At 36.8% G+C, this 19,922-nt stretch overlaps 2 protein-coding genes across 2 annotated transcripts; one reads left to right on the forward strand and one right to left on the reverse strand.

The window, feature by feature from the left end:
- Positions 1-5,041: 5,041 nt before the first annotated feature.
- Positions 5,042-6,147, reverse strand: LOC106089445 (exosome complex component RRP4). The gene has a single exon (XM_013255296.2). It carries the CDS (start codon positions 6,049-6,051, stop codon positions 5,155-5,157), a length of 897 nt encoding a protein of 298 aa, XP_013110750.1. The 5' UTR covers positions 6,052-6,147; the 3' UTR covers positions 5,042-5,154.
- Positions 6,148-7,325: 1,178 nt separating this feature from the next.
- On the forward strand, positions 7,326-19,641 carry LOC106089446 (trithorax group protein osa). The gene is made up of 2 exons (XM_013255297.2): positions 7,326-8,460; positions 17,887-19,641. Exons 1-2 carry the CDS (start codon positions 7,698-7,700, stop codon positions 18,627-18,629), a joined length of 1,506 nt encoding a protein of 501 aa, XP_013110751.2. The 5' UTR covers positions 7,326-7,697; the 3' UTR covers positions 18,630-19,641.
- Positions 19,642-19,922: the final 281 nt, after the last annotated feature.

A 19,922-nucleotide genomic window follows, 5' to 3' on the forward strand; every position in this document is an offset into this window, starting at 1 on the left:
CAAAGCTAGCTGCTTGAAATTTTGCACAGATTCTTACTATCGATGTAGGACATTGGGGATTGCAAATGGGCCATATCGATCCGAATTGGGATATAGCTCCCATATAAACCGATCTCCCGATTTGACTTCTTGAGCTCCTGGAAGCCACAATTGTTGTCCGTTTTGGCTTAAATTTTGCACATAGTGTTCTCTTCTAACTTCCAACAACTGTGCCAAGTACGGTCCAAATCAGTCTATAACCTGATAAAGCTACCATATAAACCGATCTCCCGATTTGACTTCTTGAGCCCCTGGAAGCCACAATTGTTGTCCGATTTGGCTGAAATTTTGTATGCAGTGTTCTATTGCAGCTTCCAACATTTGCGCCAAATACGGTTCAAATTGATCTAGAACCTGATATAGCTCCCACATAAACCAATCTCCCGATTTGACTTCTTGAGCCCTTGGAAGCCACAGTTTTTGTCCGATTTGGCTAAAATTTTGTATGCAGTGTTCTGTTGCAGCTGCCAACAACTGTGCCAAATACGGTTCAAATCGATCTATAACCTGATATAGCTCCCACATAAACCAATCTCCCGATTTGATTTTTTGAGCCACAATCTTTGTCCGATTTGACTGAAATTATGTATGCGGTGTTCTGTTATGACTTTCAACAACTGTGCCAAGTACGGTTCAAATCGGTCTATAATCTGATATAGCTCGCATATAAACCGATCTCCCGATTTGATTTCTTGAGCCCTTACAAAACGCAATTTTTGTCAGATTTGGCTGAAATTTTGCATGCTGTGTTCTGTTATGACTTTAAATAACTGTACCAAGTACCAAGATATAGCTCGCATATAAACCGATCTCCCGATTTGATTTCTTGAGCCCTTACAAAACGCAATTTTTGTCCGATTTGGCTGAAATTTTGCATGCGCCGTGTACGGTCCAAATCAGTCCATAACTTAATATAGCTCCCATATAAACCGGTCTCTCGATTATCCTTGTTCGGTTCCTAGAAGCTTTAATTTTTTGCTGGTTTGCCAGAAATTTAGTATGTAGAAAAAAATTATGCCCTTCAGCTAAATTGCATACATTTTAAGTAGAATCCCTGGTGGTGGGTTCCCAAGATTCGGCCCGGCCGAACTTAGCACGCTTTTACTTGTTTTTTTATCAAATTAGTATTCGACTCCCAAATACCTTTCATTTGAGTTCCATATTGTCTCGTTCGGTCCACTTTTGCTTTTGGGTTAAGTGTAAGAGGTCGCCCCCTTTCGATATCAACAAACTCTATAGCCTACTGCTCCTTACAGACCATATTCGTAATCGACTCCCTAACAACTTTCATATGAGACCCATATTGTCCAAATTGGTTCACTTTTATTTTAGAGTTGTGCTTTTAAGGTAAGCGGAGGGGTTTTTTTTTATCAAATTAGTACTCGACTCTTGAATACCTTTCATTTGAGTCCCATGTTGTCCAGATCGGTCCACTTTTATTTTTGGGTGGTGCTTTTGGGGTAAGGGGTAGAGTACGATTTTGGGGTCGGGCAAGATGGTACTCTACTCTCGAATACCTTTCATTTGAGCCCCTTAATTATCCCAATCGATCTACTTTTATTTTTGTGTGGTGCTTTTAGGGTAAGGGGAAGGTCCGCCACCCTTCCGATATCCAAAAATTGTTTAGACTATTATTTCTTCCAAACCAACCTAAACAGTCTGTGAAAATTTCAAGAAAATCGTATCAGCCGTTTTCGAGTCTATTCGGAACAAACATACACACCTTGAGTTGTATATAATTAGCCTATTTGTTGTCTATCTGTTGTCTGGCAATTAACTCCATTCTCTTCCCTTTGGTAGGAATAACCTTAAATCACCTTCGTTAAAGTGTGTATTTTGTTTGCAAAATAAAAAAAGAAAAAACGGCAACTCTGTACAAAAATCCCCTTTTTAACCTCTAACCTCCCTTGTTACCTTGATGGGGACAATATTCTCCAAACTAATTTTTTGTTTTTGTTTTTCTTTTACCATCATAGCCTTTGTATGCTCTATGTGTGATTCATGCAAGATTTTATAGCTCTTTTTCTCTCTCTGGCTTACTCTATCCACTCAATCTCTCCCGCTCTCTCTCTCTCTCTCTCTCTCTCTTTGCAACGTATACCGTTATATACTGGTGTTCCCATTGGAGAATATGTTTTTATTTGTTGTTTCAACCATGCTTAACTTCTTCCTTTTTCGCACAAACGCACACACACACATGCACGTATACATTGCCTAGAACGGCAACAAAAAGACTGCGTGACATTCCAGACATTCATTTGTGTTTGCCTTTCTATTTGTTTCGCGTTTGTTTATTTCTTCTCGCATGGCTACTGTCCTACGGATGTGTGCGTTTCCTTTTCTCCACGTGCATGTTACATTGTTATCATTCCATTTGGGAGGGGAGCAGGAAGCATGCGATGGTCAGGAATGTAATGGCAAGAGCCATTCTTCTTGGATTGAGAGTTTTTGGCGTATTTTTTCATCTTTTTGTTTTAGCTTAGTCAATATTTTTCTCATTGTTACTTGATTGGTTTGCTTAAGGGTCGGTCTCTCGCTCGGTCGCTTCTCTTACCATTTGGAAATTGTATCCAATATTCTTGTACTGCCGTCTTCCCTTATCCCCTCCTTCATATAGGCTGTAGGCAATGCATTTTAGGAACAGTAAATTTTTACGAAACGTTTTGGAATTTTTTTTTTATGCTTGCTTGTGGCTTTTTGCATATTAATGATGTGTTTACTGTGTGATCTCCGTTTACTACAAGGTCTGTACATGTGGGTGAATGTTAGCTTGTATGTGTGAACAAATGGGGCTAGGTAGCATGTAACGAAACAAAACCAAAAACGCACGTAGCAAAGGCTAAAGAAAAAAAAAACATTTTTGCTGCATATTTTTGCGGTGACGGAAAATCAAGCAGACTATTGGGGTTGGAGTAAAATTAATTAGCGAACGCAAGTTATTAAGAACACATAGCGCAGTAATGCTGAATATATTAATATTATTTAATTAAATGATAAGAGAATAAAACAGAGGAAGGAAGAGTAGATACTTAATAAAATGGTAAACGGCAAAGTTTCAATGCTCTTCACCTCATGCAAGTAGGCAAACAGTAACTAATAGTAATTGATAAATGTAGCATATTTTTAGGAACCTTATAAAAAATGAACAAAATCAAGGATACTGCCATTCACAAAAAGGCAAAAATAAGTGCAGAAAAAATTGTCAAAAATTTTATTTCTATGGAAAAAATGTTCAAACTTTTATTTTTATACAAATTTTTTTCAAAAAGTTTGTAAAAATTTGTCAAAATGTTATATCTACGGAAACTTTTGTCAAAATTTTAGTTTTATAGAACATTTTACCAAAAAAATTTTATTTTTTCAAAAATTTTTACAAAACTAATTACAACTTACCATATTATTGTTAAATGTGGCATACTTTTAGGAGCCTAAAAACAAAATGAAAGTTGAAAAATATTTTAATTTTATAGAAAATAATTTTTTAACAAACCTACGAATTGTGTAAATTTTATTTGCCTAAAATTTTTTTTCAAAATTTTATTTTTATAGAAATTTTATTAAAAATTTTACTTCTATAGAAATTTTTTTGAAAAAATGTTCTGTTCAAAGTTTTATCAATTTTTTTTATAAAACATTATTTTAAACATTATTTTAACAATAAACTTTTATTGTCAAATATTTTTTTAATTTTTATAAATAAATTTTGGCAATTGTTTTTGAGAAAATTTTAAATTTTTATGGAAAACTGTCAACATTTTATTTCTATGAATTTTTTTATTTTATATATTGTTTTTAATAAATATTTTGTCAAAATGTTGTTTCTATAAAAATATTGAGTCAAAATTTTATTTAGAACTTATTTTTTTTTTAATTTTGTTTTTTAGAGAAGGAAAATTTTAAGCTAATTTTTTGTGAAATTTTACATAAAATTGATGTAAAATTTAATTTTTGTAAAAAATGTTTGTAAAATTTTATTTCTGTAAAAACATTTTAAATTTGTTTTTAGGAGACTAAAAAAATAAACACAAATCCAAGCAAATTATTTTATTTGTAGAAAAAAAATTTGCCATAATTTTAATTTTATAGAAATTTTTGTAATTTTTTGAAAATTTATTTTAAAAATTCCTTTACAAAATTGTGTCCAAATCTCATTTCAAAATATCAAAAAATTTTTTATAAAAAATTTTTATTTTTTTTTATAAAAAATTTTTAAATTTAAAATTTAAAAAAATTTTTAATTTTTTTTTAAATTTTTAAATTCTTTTTATAAAAAATTTTTAATTTGTTTTATAAAAAATTTTAATTTTTTTTATACAAATTTTTAATTTTTTTGTAAAAAATGTTAAAATTTTTTTTTATAAAAAATTTTTCCTACATTTCTTTTATGTATTTTTATATAAAATTTTTAATTTTTATATAAAATCGTGATAAATTTATTTCCATGAAAAAATTTTTCACTTCTTTGAGTCTTGGCCTTGTGTTTGTTGCTAATTCTAGATGTCTTTTTAAGGAGATACAATCGGTTTTTTTCCAGCTGCAGACTGTATAGTTGTCTGTTTCTACTACAAATAGAACTTCTGAGATTCCATGCAGGACATTAGACTAAAATAAATTTTTGTTTTATAAAGAAATTGTTGTTGAAATTTTTGGCTAATTGTACAACAAATGTATATTTTTTTTTATTTTTAGTAAATATTCGCCAAAATTTCCATTATTCATTCATTAGTTGTGAAAATTTTTAATTAAGTTTTTTAAAATTTGTGCAAAAAAAATTAGAAATTTTCAAAATATTTTTCTATTTAAAATTTGAAATATTTTCATTTCTGTGGAAAATATACAAGAAAAGGCAGGTTACGATATCCGGTTAACATTTCTTTATAATGAGGCTTACCGCCTATGTTCATCATCAATATTTTTTTTAAATATATTAAGCTTATCTGCATTCAGGGATAAAATGAGGTCCCACAGGAACCTCCTCCCTCAACATATATTAAAAATATCATTTTCCTTTTCCCTTTTAGTTTATTCATCAGTCTGTCATTGCAAATTCAATTTACAAAAAATAGGTACTCAACTTAAAATCTACGATAAACATTCAGGTTATATCATTTCGGCTTACTCCTCCTGCAGTCGTAAACGATGCTGTGTTAAAAATGCCACATCAAATATGGCCTCTTGTTGTAACAATTCGTGTACATCATATTTCATGGACTCCTCATAGGCATATGATATACTGGTGTCATACAGCATCATTTTACAATGGGCCAATGCCAAAATGCAGTTTCTTAGACGGGCTATAACTTCACGATCGGCTCTAGGTATTACTTCGGATAAATTCTGGGAGAAACCACCATCACCAACTTCGCCAGTGCCGCTTGCAGAGGGAGATATCCAAATGAAACCATTGTTGCCCAATATAATGCTGGCGCCACAAGGCAAATTATGGAAATGTGTCTTTCGCCGTTTTACCAATGAGGGAAACACCTTCACCAACACCCCTTGTGACAATTTGCCATACTTCAGGGAGCGAGTATACAACGATAAGGTACCCTCGTCGTAGATATTTTGCACCTCTGCCGATATAAGATCACCTTCTTGTAGATATTTTCTCATGGCCTGCTCATCCTCAGCCACACGTCTTCTCAACTCGCCTCCAGGCAAATTCACTGAGGAGAGTAACAGCACTGAATCCAATCTAGAGTTGGTGTTAACCTTCCAACGCTTTTGTTGCACTTCGGTTATGCGTGCGACAACCACATCACCAATTTCGCCAACATAACGACTTTTGAGAGGTTTAATGGAGACCAATTTATTGACTTGTTCCATAACACCGGCCACAGAGGCTTTGATATCATCACCCTCCACATATGTGCCATGGCCTTTCATGAAGCCTTGCTGTGCGGTGACCACTTCGCCGGGTGTATACAGTCTTGGAGCATTGGCCTGATTTTGGGCCAACAATCCCATGTTTACGCGATCCAAAGCCAGGCGTATATTAACGTTGGTGGTCATTTTTATTAACAAAAATTATCAAATTTATGTAGAAATAAAAATGTAAACAAAAACACGCTGAAAAACAGACTGATGAATTTCCCACTCAATAAAAGTGGAGATGCCATATAATAAAAAGACAAATAAAAAACATTGCCACTAGGTCGAGTTTTAAGGGAGCTGAACACAATTGCAAAGCCTAACGCCAGCGGAGTACATAAATGTAATTTTATTAAAATCCTAAGCAGTTTTGCCATTCCAAAACGTTTAATCTTCGAATAAATACGTTGCGTTGTTCCGCTTTTAGTTTGATTATTCAAATTGAATGATGACACCATGGTTTTTAAAAATCAGCGACTGTAAGTGACGAAAAAATTATCTACTTAGCTAATCGGGGATAGCATTTTTCTCCATACAAACTAAGTAAGAAAATCCGCTTAATGAGTAAATAAAACACCCCTAATGGCTCTAAAACTTAACTTTGAATATCAATCAGAAAGCTTTTGGTGATTGATATACCCCTCCACCCACATTTCTTAAAGTTAAATCGGACAGTAGTTGTAGGTCCTGTTTTTGATTTACAGAACTTCAAGGCAAATTTGCGGGAAAACTGCACTTTTTTTAATTTTATGCATCCCCTAATGTTGACCCCAGGAACACGAATCTGAAGTCCGTTTTTGGGGCAAAAGCTCCTGAGCCCTCTACGGGAAAACCCCCAGTTGATACCCATTTTGCCTATGTAAACGTGGTGAAAAATTCTCAAGACCCCTAAGTCCTTCCCGGGTTCAACTTTCCGGCATGTTTTAGCATATTCATAATCTACTCGACAATACCTTTCATTTGATACCCATATTGCCTAGGTTGGACCACTTCCCCCCCCAAGGGGGAAATTTTTGGACTCCAAGGTGCTTTGCCCCAAAAACTAATTTCGGATTCGTGTTCCTGAGGTCAACTCACATCTACACATAAAATTTCAGCAAAATCAACCTATAAAGTGCAGTTATGTCATTGCGACTGGAAAAAATATATAGAAACATTATTTGGATCACATTGGGACAAATTTTTGATAAACTCAATTTTTTTAGCGTTATATAATAAATAATTAGTTATAGACTAGCCAACTATAATATATTTGGTAGACTTTTGAAATGCCAATAACCTCTTTGACACTTCCATCGCATTTCGTTTTCAAGGAGGGTTGCCAGTTAATCATAACAGCTGATATTCTGCAACAACACTTTTAAGGGCATCACTCATTTGTGAATGCCAGTTTGGATAATGCGCCGTTTGCTTGGTCTTTTTTGTTTTTTTTTTTTCTTTACTGTTGCGTCCGAACAATAAGTACGAAATTCGCTGAAGTGGTCACGACGAAAACAACCTATCCCTTTACCCAATCGCATGAGAGGAAAAGGAAAGGGGTGCATACAAACAGGTTTTATTCAATTAATAATAAATAAATTAAATTTACAAAGTCACAAAAGCAACCCAACTCAACATTTGGTTGTTCGCTTCACGCGAAGAAACCTTCATATGCCAGTTAGTGTCGTTTGAACCATAATCAAGTGAAGAAGAGTGTATAATAAGTGTTAAAAATTTACGATTGAATAAAAGTTCTCGAACGAACTAACGTTAAGCAAAAAAAAAAAAAACAAAAAACATCAAAAAGAATGGCACCACGTATTTGTGTGACCATTTTGGTGATCGCTGCGTTGTGTGCAATATTTTCACCCTTGAGTGAAGGCAGAAAAACCGTGGGAGGGGGAGGTCGCAAATCTGGTGGTGGAGGTCATTCAACACGCAGACAACCAGATACCCATAGTGTTACGAAGCCAACATATAATACCAACAGTGGTAATTCCCATGCAGACCAGGCCAAATTGAGCTACCCCAATTACAATTCGCAACCCAATCGTCCAGCTACCAATGGGGCGAGTAATCCCTCGAATACAAATTCACAACCCATAGGTTGGAATGTAAATCAACAACAAAGTCATGCTGGACCACCACCAGCCTACTCGGCCAGCAATGTTCCGGGAGGAGCGAAGACAAATATGCATGAACCACCACCGGTATATCAGAAGCCAAATTATGGAGCTGCACCTCCACCCAACTATAATCAGGCCACTGGCACTCATTATGGACATGCTTCATATCCCCAACAAGTTCCGGCTGGTGCTACCTATCACAGTCCCAATAATCTACCACCAGGAGCTACCTTGTACAATAGTCCCTCGCATGTTCCCGGTGGTTATCCCATGGCAGGAGGTTATCCCATGGGCGGTGGTGGTTATCATGCCCCAGCTGGTGGTTATTATCCTGCAAATTCAGTGCCTGCTGGTGCTAGCTATTTCCCTGCGGGTGGAGCATTGCCGCCAGGCGCTGTAATGTATTCGTCGCCACCACAGCAATCATCATCTGGTTTAGGATTTGGTAAGTAGGAAAGAGATTTGGATAATTAAACAGTCATTAGCTGCATTTATTTGTTAGAGTTTTTTTTTTTTTGGAGGTGAAAGTAGGTGTTTTTGTAACCTTAATTTGATGAAGATGTGAACAAAGAAAAAATTAATCTTACAAACTTTAATTTCATAAAATGTTTATGTGAGGCGTAAAAACATGGAGTGACTATAAAATCCTTTAAGAACACTCACAGACTTGGATATACATAGGCTCGTTTCCATCTCTTAGTATGTAATTTGTGAAGCTTGTCTTGCAGTTTGGTCTGAACTACTTTCTTCTGTAATATATTTGTTGTTGTTGTTGTACACCGAGGCGGCAGCCCTTGCCGATGAAGGATTCCATCGGGTCAATCCGGTACGTGCAACCGGCTGCCATGGGATTGTGTAATATCTTTAGGGTAGGCTAGGCAGCTTATCAACTTGTTTAGGAATTCGTATCTCTTCCAAATCTCCCAATGCTTAGAAGGCTTAGAAGTTGGATAAATTTTGTATTTACCTAAGCAAATGGAAGCCGTACGTTCAGTGATACAGATTTTTGTATTTGTCTTGCAGAGGGACTTAGCTTTTCACCAAGGAAGTCGACATGTTCGGAGTCCAATGCTTTACTTCCATCACAGGGCTACACTGATGCAAAAGAACCTTGATTTATCGGTAGTCGAGTTCCTACCAAAGGTGCTCAACCTATCTTTGAGCATTCTCATGGTACTTGAAGTCTGCAAAATGGGCAAACAGATCCCACTACTGAAGCAGGGAAAGGAATCTAGCAAGATAGAACCGTATAGCTTATTTTCCCTACTCTCTTTAGTAGCTAAGATAGTTGAGGCGCTTCTTCTCCTGGGCCTTGTTGTTGTGGTAGCCACTTTTCCGTATGTGGAGGTATCGATCCTCGTCAGGCTCCAGAGGGTGATGTAGCTCGTTCATTACCCATTGGCTATTTGAAAGCGCCAAAAAAACTCACTTTGTCATATCGAGTTCATAGACAAAAGGCCGCCCTACTGGTCACTGAAACTCTCCACTCGATATCGTTGGTTGTCCAGGACTACAATTGCAGGCATTCCGTATACGAAGCATCCCACTGTCCTTTCTGTAAATGTAACATTCTGTCCACCCAAGGAAACAGGTTCCACTGTAGGCAACTTGTATCTCCTGCTGAAAAGAACTACTTTTGTCTTGCACGGACTTATACACAGATTTAAGAAAATTTCTTACGGTAGAGTTGATGCCTAGAAACTCCAACTCCTTCATGATTGACGTCGGTTTTACACAATTGAAAGCACCTTCAATGTCAAGAAATGCTACCATTGAATATTCCTTGACAGCGAGAGAACTCCCTATGTAGCCGACTAGGTGGTGAAGGGCTGTTTCAGGGGATTTACCTTTACTATATGTATGATGCTGCCGCGACAGGCGATCTCCAGGGATCTTTACCCCAAGAAATGTTTCTATCAACCTCTCAAGAGTCCACTGCTATGTGCTAAAAATTCCACAATGTTCGACGGCATCTATATTTCTAAGAAAATTTGAGCCCAATTACATAAAAATTAAAAAAAAAATTTCCAAGAAATGAATTAAATGTATGTATAGTCCACCCCGTTTACCATTGCTGGCTGGCATGATTACAATAATTATCGCTCGCCACTATTCATTCACTTAAAATGTATTTTGTTTTTTATTTCATCCCCATGGGAAATTCAAAAACAGTTTCCCCCTTGCACATGGGATTAAGGTGTTTTTCAATTGCCATATGATCACAGCTACAGCTTTCTATTCATATAAAAAAAAACGAAATAATTCATGAATAGCTTGCCTGCCGCTCACATGCACAAATAAACACCAGCAGCAAATGAGAAAAAAAACACCCACTCTGCTCTCTAGTTCCACATCACTAATAATGTGAGATGAATGATGATGATAAACGATTGACTTGGTCACTTGCCATTTATGGCTTAAAACATGCAAAACGTATTATTGTGGCCACAATCGATGGAAATAAATATTTGTTTTCACTTAGTTTCGATTGGGGCTGAAAATACAACAACGAAAAACAAAAACAGCCATTAAGAACCTCTACTTAACCTGTGACTGTCAACAAAATTGCAAAAGGCAACACACAAAAGTCCTAATTCTTACGTTTGGGCTCATTACCTTGCAAATGGCCAAATGGACAAAAGAAGCAATCGATATTTGGCTGATGTTTGTAATGAAAGATGATTCATAAATATTCATAACATTTCCAACGAACCGTCAGCCATAAAAATGTTCAAGTAAAGAGACTAACAAACGACGGACGGACCAGTGACGTTAAATGTACGTAAATAAACAAAAACAAATTGCTTAAACATTTGCAAACGTTTTCTGTTTCTGGCTATAGGAATTGTGAGCACAAAGAGAATGAATTTTTTTTTTTTGCCGCAGATAACAGGTTTTGCTAAACTTATGGTTGAATCTCTGGTTAATGTATACAAATATATGCGCCATGTCCATAGAAACTATGAAACAGGTACAAAAGCACATGACTTTGTTGAACATTTTTCTTCGAAAACTTCGAAAACAGGAATTGAAGATTTGTGGCGCAGTTTTAAATATTTTCCGTTTTAGTTTACAACTTACAGATATTTCTCATATTTTGCAGTTCTATTCAAGTTTTAACTCAATCCTATGGGCCCTCCTATTTTATGCCAAGTCCGAACGGCGTACCCCTTGGCGACACCACTTGTTAGAAAAGTTTTACAACTTACACTCTTCTTAGAATAAATACAATTTCATCCTCTAGGCTTAGTTCAATAGACAAAAGGAAGTCAATATAAGACAAGGGCCAGCCAATCCCAACAATGCCAACATTTACCGCAGTACCTGTTCAAAAGCAATGATGTATTGGGAATGTGTTTATGTTTTAGAAAAAATTTCCAGCGGTGGTTTCCCCTCCTCATGCTGACAACATTTGTGAGGTACTATGCCATGTAAAACTTCTCTCCAAAGAGGTGTCGCTCTGGGGCGCGCCGTTCAGACTCGGTTATAAAAAGGAGTCCCCTTATCATTGAGCATATAACTTGAAATCGTAGGTACATCATTCAGCATGTAGCTAATCGAAATAGTGATCGAGTGTATACTATGTCGATCGTTCTGAGTATGCTTAGCGTCTTCAGTTCATGCGTCAATATCTCAAAACACGAGTAAGGCCGCTCGAGATTTTGTAATTTAAAAAGCTTGCTCTCCGTACCTTTATGCACATTTGCAATTCACATTCTTGTCGAATATGGTTGAAAAAAGAAATCCAATTCTTATCCGATTTGGCTGAAATTTTGTTATGACTTCCAATAACTGTGCAATGTATGGCCCATAATCTCATATAGGTGCCACATAAACCAATCTGGGGTCTTGACTTCTTGAGCCACTAGAGGACGTTTTAAGCCTTGAGCTGCTGGAGACCAAATCCTTATTTAGTTTGGCTGAAATTGTCTATACAATGTACCACTATGGCTTTCAATAATCATGGCATGGTCTCCAGAGAACTTTGAGTACATAGTAGAGGGCATATACTAATCAACTTAACCGAAATTTAAGCCTATATAGAGTGTGCCACCTTTTTAGAAAAATTATGCTACTTTTTTCAACGAATGCCACTTTTTGTGCCCCTTTGCGAAATATTTCAAAGGTAACGCTGCATATATATGTATCTCACATGGGAAGTGGCTTTCGGCTTGGTCTCTGATAGCGACATGCCATACTGATCTCCTTCTTACTTCCCCTCAGCATTTTCCCCGTTTTCCCACGATCCGGATCCTTCCATAGGACCTTCGTCGTTATGACAACCTCACTGTTCCACAGTGCTATATGCGTGCTCATTGCTCACGCTCGTTACTCGAAACACAGCTTAAGTGAACCTTGACAGGGAGAAATAGAGTTCACACCAGAGCTGCGGAGTTTTAAAACAGGATTCGGAGAATTTGCCCGCATTACTCATAATTTTCCTTCCACTAGGCGGAGTCCTCTGTAGTCGAGGTTTTGAAACAGGATTCGTAGAATTTTCCCGCATAACTCATAGTTTCCCTTCCACTAGGTCGGCGCATTGGTACAAAAGGTGTGCTAAAGATTTAATTTCCTTCACATCCTTGCATACCCTGCAAGGGCCTACATCGCACAGTTTTCAGTGCGATGTAACTTACTCCTGATCAACTCATTTCCGATAGCGTCGGATCCCCTTCCATCCTCGCTCTCCCTGAAAAGCTTTGATCTCCCATAACCCAGTCTTCAACGACAAAATAATTTTTACTTATGTCGTGGCTGTCATGGTGGATAGCAGCTTTTACAATAAAATTGTCCCCAGAGCTTGCAGATAGGGACCACTGAAAAAGGCTACAAACGTCGTGTGGGCTGTATGGACTAAGAACTCAACAGCCACTCATGCCACAGTGTCTTGATTGGAGTATGGACATACTAAACCACCTTGTCTGTGAAGACGATTTCCCCTTCATCATTGAAGAAACCCCTCTGTTTTTATCCCCTTACTGTAACTATTGGCTTGCCCAAAAAGTAATTGCGGATTTTTAAAAGAAAGTAAATGCATTTTTAATAGAACTTAGAATGAACTTTAATTATTTTTTTTTTTTTTTTTTTTTGGACTTTAATTGAAATGGCAGAGTACGACTCTATATGCCAGGTTGTACTTCCGAAGTTGGTGTCCCCACCAACTGTATATAAAAACACGTGTAATAAAATTACAGAATTAAAAACAATGTACAGTTATAACTGTACTGAGTATAACGATGACTATGCACCGAATCCCGAAGCGTCCACTTCAGACGAATTCTAAATGCAAAGTGAACTTTAATTAAATATACTTTTTTACACTTTTTTTTCTAAAGCAAGCTAAAAGTAACAGCTGATAGCTAACAGAAGAAAGAATGCAATTACAGAGTCACAACCTGTGAAAAAAATTGTCAACGCCGACTATATGAAAAATCCGCATTTACTTTTTGGGCAACACTTTGAATATGGTCAGTGTCCGAATTCCAAGGAGCGTCATATTGCCTCTAGCTAAAATTTAATTCTTAAAAAAAAAAAGTATTTAAATAAAATTTTGGAAAAAAAAATATAATTGAAACATTTTTGAAGCTACCCTGTCGAAATATTTCTACTAGTAAAACAAGTCTCTAGAAACCCCACATCAGTAAATAATAAAGAAATTATTTGTCACTCTTATTTGGGAAAAATATAAATTTGATTAATATGAAGATGTTAATTGGGTTGTTTTTTGGTCACATACATGCCAGGTAATCAAGGCTGAAAAATTAACAAGTACGTTCTTGGATATACACATCGAATTTTCCATATGGAATGTTTGTTGCAAGTTCATAAATTTAATAGGAGGAACATAAAAAACTAGCAATCCAAAGGGACCCAGTTGTTGTTGATGTCTCGAACCCAACCCCCTTTGGGAGCTACAAAATCTTTACAAGTTCAATTTTTTGGCAAAAGATGTTACCAGAGAGCGAATAACAAAAATTCAGGGACTTCAAAACGGCGTTAATTGCAGATCAAGGAATTCTGTTTCCGCTACTAAAATCATCCAAAGAGTCAAATGATGGTTTAATCGTACAGATTGCCAACCCCACTCTTGACGGTAGGCAAAACAATTGGGGTAATACTGCCCCTAAGCTATGTCGGAAATTTCGACGGTCCTTGTGCACTGCCCTTGTGTCATCTAACCAATCCAAGCCTTACAATAGGTCAGTCATGTAACACACTTTTTGAGAATAGTCGAGTAAGAGCCAGACCTACGAGAATGATGCTGTAGGACCTGCTATAGCTAACCACTGATTAGGCAAGGAATAACTTTGAGCAACACACAGGCTGAAACTTTAAGCTCTAATCCGTGTGTGGTTCGTCGTTATGACGAGAGAAACAAAATGTAAAAAACTGCAATTCAATGCAGAAATGGTCATTTCTATAATAAATTTGTCCATTGGCAACTCTACTGAAGTTGGGTTGCAATCCATAATCGACCTACAGCAGTATGCAATGTGTAGTGAGAGAGATTGTGTAGCACTTATATACATCCATATGTATATTGTTAAACGGCCAATGGGTTTATAAAGGCGATTTTATGGTACATATTACGGCCAAACGGTTGTATGGATTTTAATGAAATTGGCATCAATCGAAAGATATTTTTCCAGAGAAGCGACGAATATGTATGAAAATTAATTTTCCTCAAAGAAGAATTAATTTTCAATAAAAGAAGAAGAAGCATAAACACAGCAAATTTTTGTTGCTTTTATTTTTTAAAACATTCGTTATGAGTGTGCATGCTAAGCCATAGGTGGGAGTGTTAGTGGTGAGAGAAAGAGAAATAAATGGTGCGCAAGAGAAATAAATGGTGGTGTTGTGGGGGTGTGGTGTGCGTGGCCCTTATTGACATGTTGGTCAGCCAATTTCTAAAGACTCGCATTGTCTGGGATTTATAATTTTGTTGGTGGCAGTATTAGTGGTGAGAGTAAGAGAAACAAATGGTGCGCGAGAAAAAGAGTATCAATATATAGGTGAGGGTGTGATGTGTGTGGCCCTACTTGACATGTTGGTCAGCCAATTCCTAAAGACTGGGATTTGCCTGCTCTTTATAATTTTGATTTGTTTGTATGTATATCTATTGGGAGCCTACATACAAATTTGTATATACAGTACTTATTGTATTTGAACATAGAAACGCAAATTTAAAAAGCCGGTTGTGAATGATTCTGCTCAGTCAAAATAACAAATTGTGTGGCTATACTATGCACTCAATGAACGACATTGTTCATTGAGAAGAAGTAGGGGAGAGGATGTATTTTTTTCATATTATTATTATTTCCTCTTGCCTTTGTTGTTGTAGCAGTGAATTGTACCCTGTGTACATTTGAGGCTATTTTAGAGAAAATTTGTTGGCTTTACTTGATATTGATAGACAAGCCGTGAAGGACATAAATAAAATGCAAAAAAAGTTTCCAGTGCAAGTCTGTTTGTTTGTCATGAAGTGGTAACACCATTTGCCAACCTATCAACATTATAAGAGGAACAAAGTCCAAATATTTGTAAAATTTATAACTAACAAGTAAATACGTGCTAAGATCAGCCGGGCAGAATCTTGGGCACACACCACCATGGATTCTGTTAAAAATTTATACAAAATAAATTAGGTTGTAGGGCATGATCTTATTCTACATACCAAACTTCCGTCAAACCAGCAAAAATTACAGCTTCTGGGAACCGGAGCAAGGATGATCGATAGACCGGTTTACATGGGAGGTTATAGACCGATTTTGGCCGTACTTGGCACAGTTGTTGGAAGTCAACAAAATTTCAGCCAAAATTGCGGCTTTTAAATGCTCGGTTTATATGGGAGCTATATCAGGTTATAAACCAATTTGAATCGAACTTGGCACAGTTGTTGAAAGTCATAACAAAACACTACGTGCAAAATGTCAGCTAAATCGGGCAAATATTACTGCTTGTAAGTGCTCAAGAAGTCAAATCGGGCGATCGGTTTATATGGGAGTTATATCGATTTTAACCGCACTTGGCGCAATTGTTGAAAGTCATAAAAGAACACTTAGTGCAAAATTTCAGCCAAATCGGACAAAATTGGCGGCTTACAGGGGCTCAAGAAATCAAATCGTAAGGTCGGTTTATATGGGAGCTATATCAGGTTATAGTATGATTTGCACCGTATTAAGCACAGATGTTGAAAGTTATAACAGAACACTACATGCAAAATTTCAGTCAAATCGGACAAAAAATGTGGCTTCCAGGGATTCAAGAAATCAAATCGTAAGATCGGTTTATATGGGAGCTATATCAGGTTATAGACCGATTTGGATAGTACTCGGCACAGTTATTGGAAGTCATAAAAGAACACCAAGTGCAAAATTTCAGCCAAATCGAATAAAAATTGCGGCTTCCAGGGGCTCAAGAAGTCAAATCTGGATATCGGTTAATATGCGAGCAATATCAGGTTGTAGACCGGTTTTGACCGTACTAAACACAGTTGTTGAAAGTCATATCAGAACACTATATGCAAAATTTCAGCCAGATCGAACAAAAAATGTGGCTTTCAGGGGCTCAAGAAGTCAAATCGGGAGATCAGTTTATATGGGAGCTATATCTAAATCCGAACCGATAGGGTCCATTTGCTATCCACAATGATCTGCATCGATATTAAGTATCTGTGCAAAATTTCAAGCGGCTAGCTTTACTCCTTCGAAAGTTAGCGTGCTTTCGACAGACAGACGGACGGACATGGCTAGATCGGCATAAAATGTCATGACGATCAAGAATTGTATACTTTATGGGGTCTTAACGAATTTTTTGGAGGTGTTACAAACGGAATGACTAGATTAGTATACCCCCAACCGATGAAATTTGGCATAGTGAGTTCTGGTAGACCCCTACTCATTTGTGTGAAGTGTGGTTCAGATCGGGCTATATTTGGATATAGCTGCCCTATAGACCGACCGCCCGATATAGGGTATTGAGGCCATAAAAGATCCGCTTCTTACCCGAATTCGATAAAATTTGGCGCAGTGTGTTCTGATAGACCCCTACCCATTCCTGTCGAATGTGCTATAGATCGGACTATATTTGAATATAGCTACCATATACACCGATCTCTCGATATTGTGTAATGAGCCTATACAAGGAGCATTTTTCATCCTATTTCAATGAAATTTGGCACAGTGACTTCCGGTACCCCTCTAAACCTTTTTGTTGAATATCGTCCAGATCGGACTATATTTGGATATGTCTGCCATATAGAACGATCTCCCCAAATAGAGTATTGAGCCCATAAAAGGAGCATTTATAATCCGATTTTGATGAAATTTGAAAAAGTGAGTTTTGATAGACCTCCACACCTGTTTGTTGAATATCGCCCATCTCAAACCATTCACAATAGAGGTATTTCTGCAAGTGGCCACACTTATTTGTAAACAATATATCATGGCAATCCTGACAACAGATGTTATTGGTAATTTATTCAGAACTTCATTGCCCTGGATAGATATCATTTTCATACAAATTTTGTTGCTATGCACTATATAGTACTAAAATAAAACGCAGCTATTGTACAAAACCTTTAAGCCAAACCTAGAAGTTTAAATTACAAATATAAGTAAATTATTGTTCTGTTTACAGTTGAAAAGAGGGCGCAGCGGAGCGAGCCTGGGTGGGCTAGTTATGTTTAAAAGATTTGTAATGGTCTGGAGAGTACTAAACTATGTCAGGGAATAACTTAACTGACACACATGCCATTTGTTGATTGTCTGTTTACAGATTTTTTGAAAGTTTCATATACTAGGGGAAACATTTTCACTAAATTAAAATTTTTTTGTTATTTATTCTAATTCGTTGTGTTTTCCTTTCACAGGTTCTGGTATATTAGCAGGCGCTATTGGAGGAGCAGTTTTGGGTCATGCCCTAACACCCACACACACAAAGGTTATTGAGCAAGCTCCTGCTGCTGGTAATGCTGCTGGTGGGGGTGACCGTGTCATCATCATCAATAATTCCGGACAACCCATCAACGCAACCGATGCCAATGGAGCCACTATCATTAACACAGGGGGGGCCACACCAGCTCCCGGTGCTCCAGCTGCACCAGCCACAAGCAGTGATAATCCAGCAGGTGCTATGGCTCCAGTGGCCCCTATGGCTCCTTTAGCCCCCATGGTGCCTATGGCAGCTGATATGAATGCTACCACTCCCATGCCAGGAACAATGCCGGAACAACAACAACCCCCAGCACCAGGTGGCATTATTTGTGTGCCCGTGCGCGTCAATGCCACCGATCCAGCTGATGCCACAAAAATGGTAGAAGTCGAACAGATAGCCTGCTATCCAGCACCGCCACCAGCAGCAGCACCAGAAGCCATGGATGCTAATAATCCTGCAGCACCACCAGCCATGCCCAATGCTGGCTCTTCAGCACCTTTGGCCCCCATGCAAACTCCACCAGAGGGCTCACAACAATTGCAACAATCTCAACAATCAACTTTGGTGGGTGATCAAAGTGTTAAACCCGCAGGATCCGCAGGCAATCAGCAACAACATCATGAAGGCCTTTTGGGCTTAATGATGTGCTTTTTGGTCAGCTATTTTGTAGCCTATTAGAAGGGGAAGTTAGAAAATAAAAAACATTTTTTTCCTCACACAAACCTACTTCCTTAATCGAATCGAATCAGTCTTATAAAGATGATGACGGATGATATTTCAAGAATCTCGAACAAAAATGTAGTCAAATATGCAAAAAAGCAAAACGAACAACAAAAAAAAGGAATTAATTAAAATTTAATAACAATTTGTAAGTAACTGCACTCTATTTTATTACTCCAACAATAATAAATAATGAAAATTCATAGCAGACACTAGAGATGTCTTATCGCAAACATACTACATGGTAATCTTGAATATTTAATAGAAATAAATAAAAAAAGTAACCTTAATGCAAAGAAAATTATACATACCTCAATGAGAAGTTTTAATTGTTATCGATTTGTTTAAATTAATGTATTATTTATAAACTAAAAAACAAAAACAAAAAACCACAACTTCAACTAATAAATGGCCCCTCCTTAGAGGTAGCTATAGTTACAAAACCAAACCACCATTGCATTCCTTTAACCTTTTAACGTTTAACCTACTTTTAACAGTTTTTTTTTTTCGTTTCCAACTTTTGTTTATTTAAAGCCACGAAGCAATTCCATTCCAACCCCCCTTAAACACCTACCTATACCACTGAGTTGTGATGACCTTTGTTTTGACCCCAAAAATTTATTGTCCTTATTGTCATACTAAAAATATTTTCTCATTGGAAAAGAAAGCTAAAGAAAAGACAAGTACTAGAAACCAAACAAAACATACATATACGCCCATAACACTTGGCCTTAAACGTGAAACTGTAATTAGGGAATTTTTTTCAAAACTATTTCCGTCTAAGTTGTATTTTACAAGATATATTTTTTACCATCATCTACAGATAAGTTCTATTGGCAGCTTAATTTTAAATCTATAAATGTATTTTTTTTTTTTGTTATTTTTTATCTTCACATAATTGTTGAATTTTTCGCAAAACTCATTTTTTTCTCACAATAAATTTTAAAAATTCAAAATCTCTCACTGAAAATGTACAACGAAATTTTTATTTATACAAAAAAAGGCATACCAAGGGTAAGAGCAACAGTGGGGGAATTAAATAGAAATTTAAAAAAAAAACGAGTTCGGCCGGGCCGAATCTTATAAACCCTCCACCATGGATCGCGTTTGCCTAGTTCTTTTCCCGGTACCTCTTTTCAGGCAAACAAAGGATGAAAGAAAAGAATTGCTATGCTATTGGAGCTATATCAAGTTAAAGTCCGATTCGGATCATTAGTAAATTGAATGTTAGAGACCATATTAGAAGTCAAT

The sequence above is a fragment of the Stomoxys calcitrans genome, chromosome 4, assembly GCF_963082655.1.
Source record: "Stomoxys calcitrans chromosome 4, idStoCalc2.1, whole genome shotgun sequence".
NCBI classification, from domain to species: Eukaryota; Metazoa; Arthropoda; class Insecta; order Diptera; family Muscidae; genus Stomoxys; species Stomoxys calcitrans.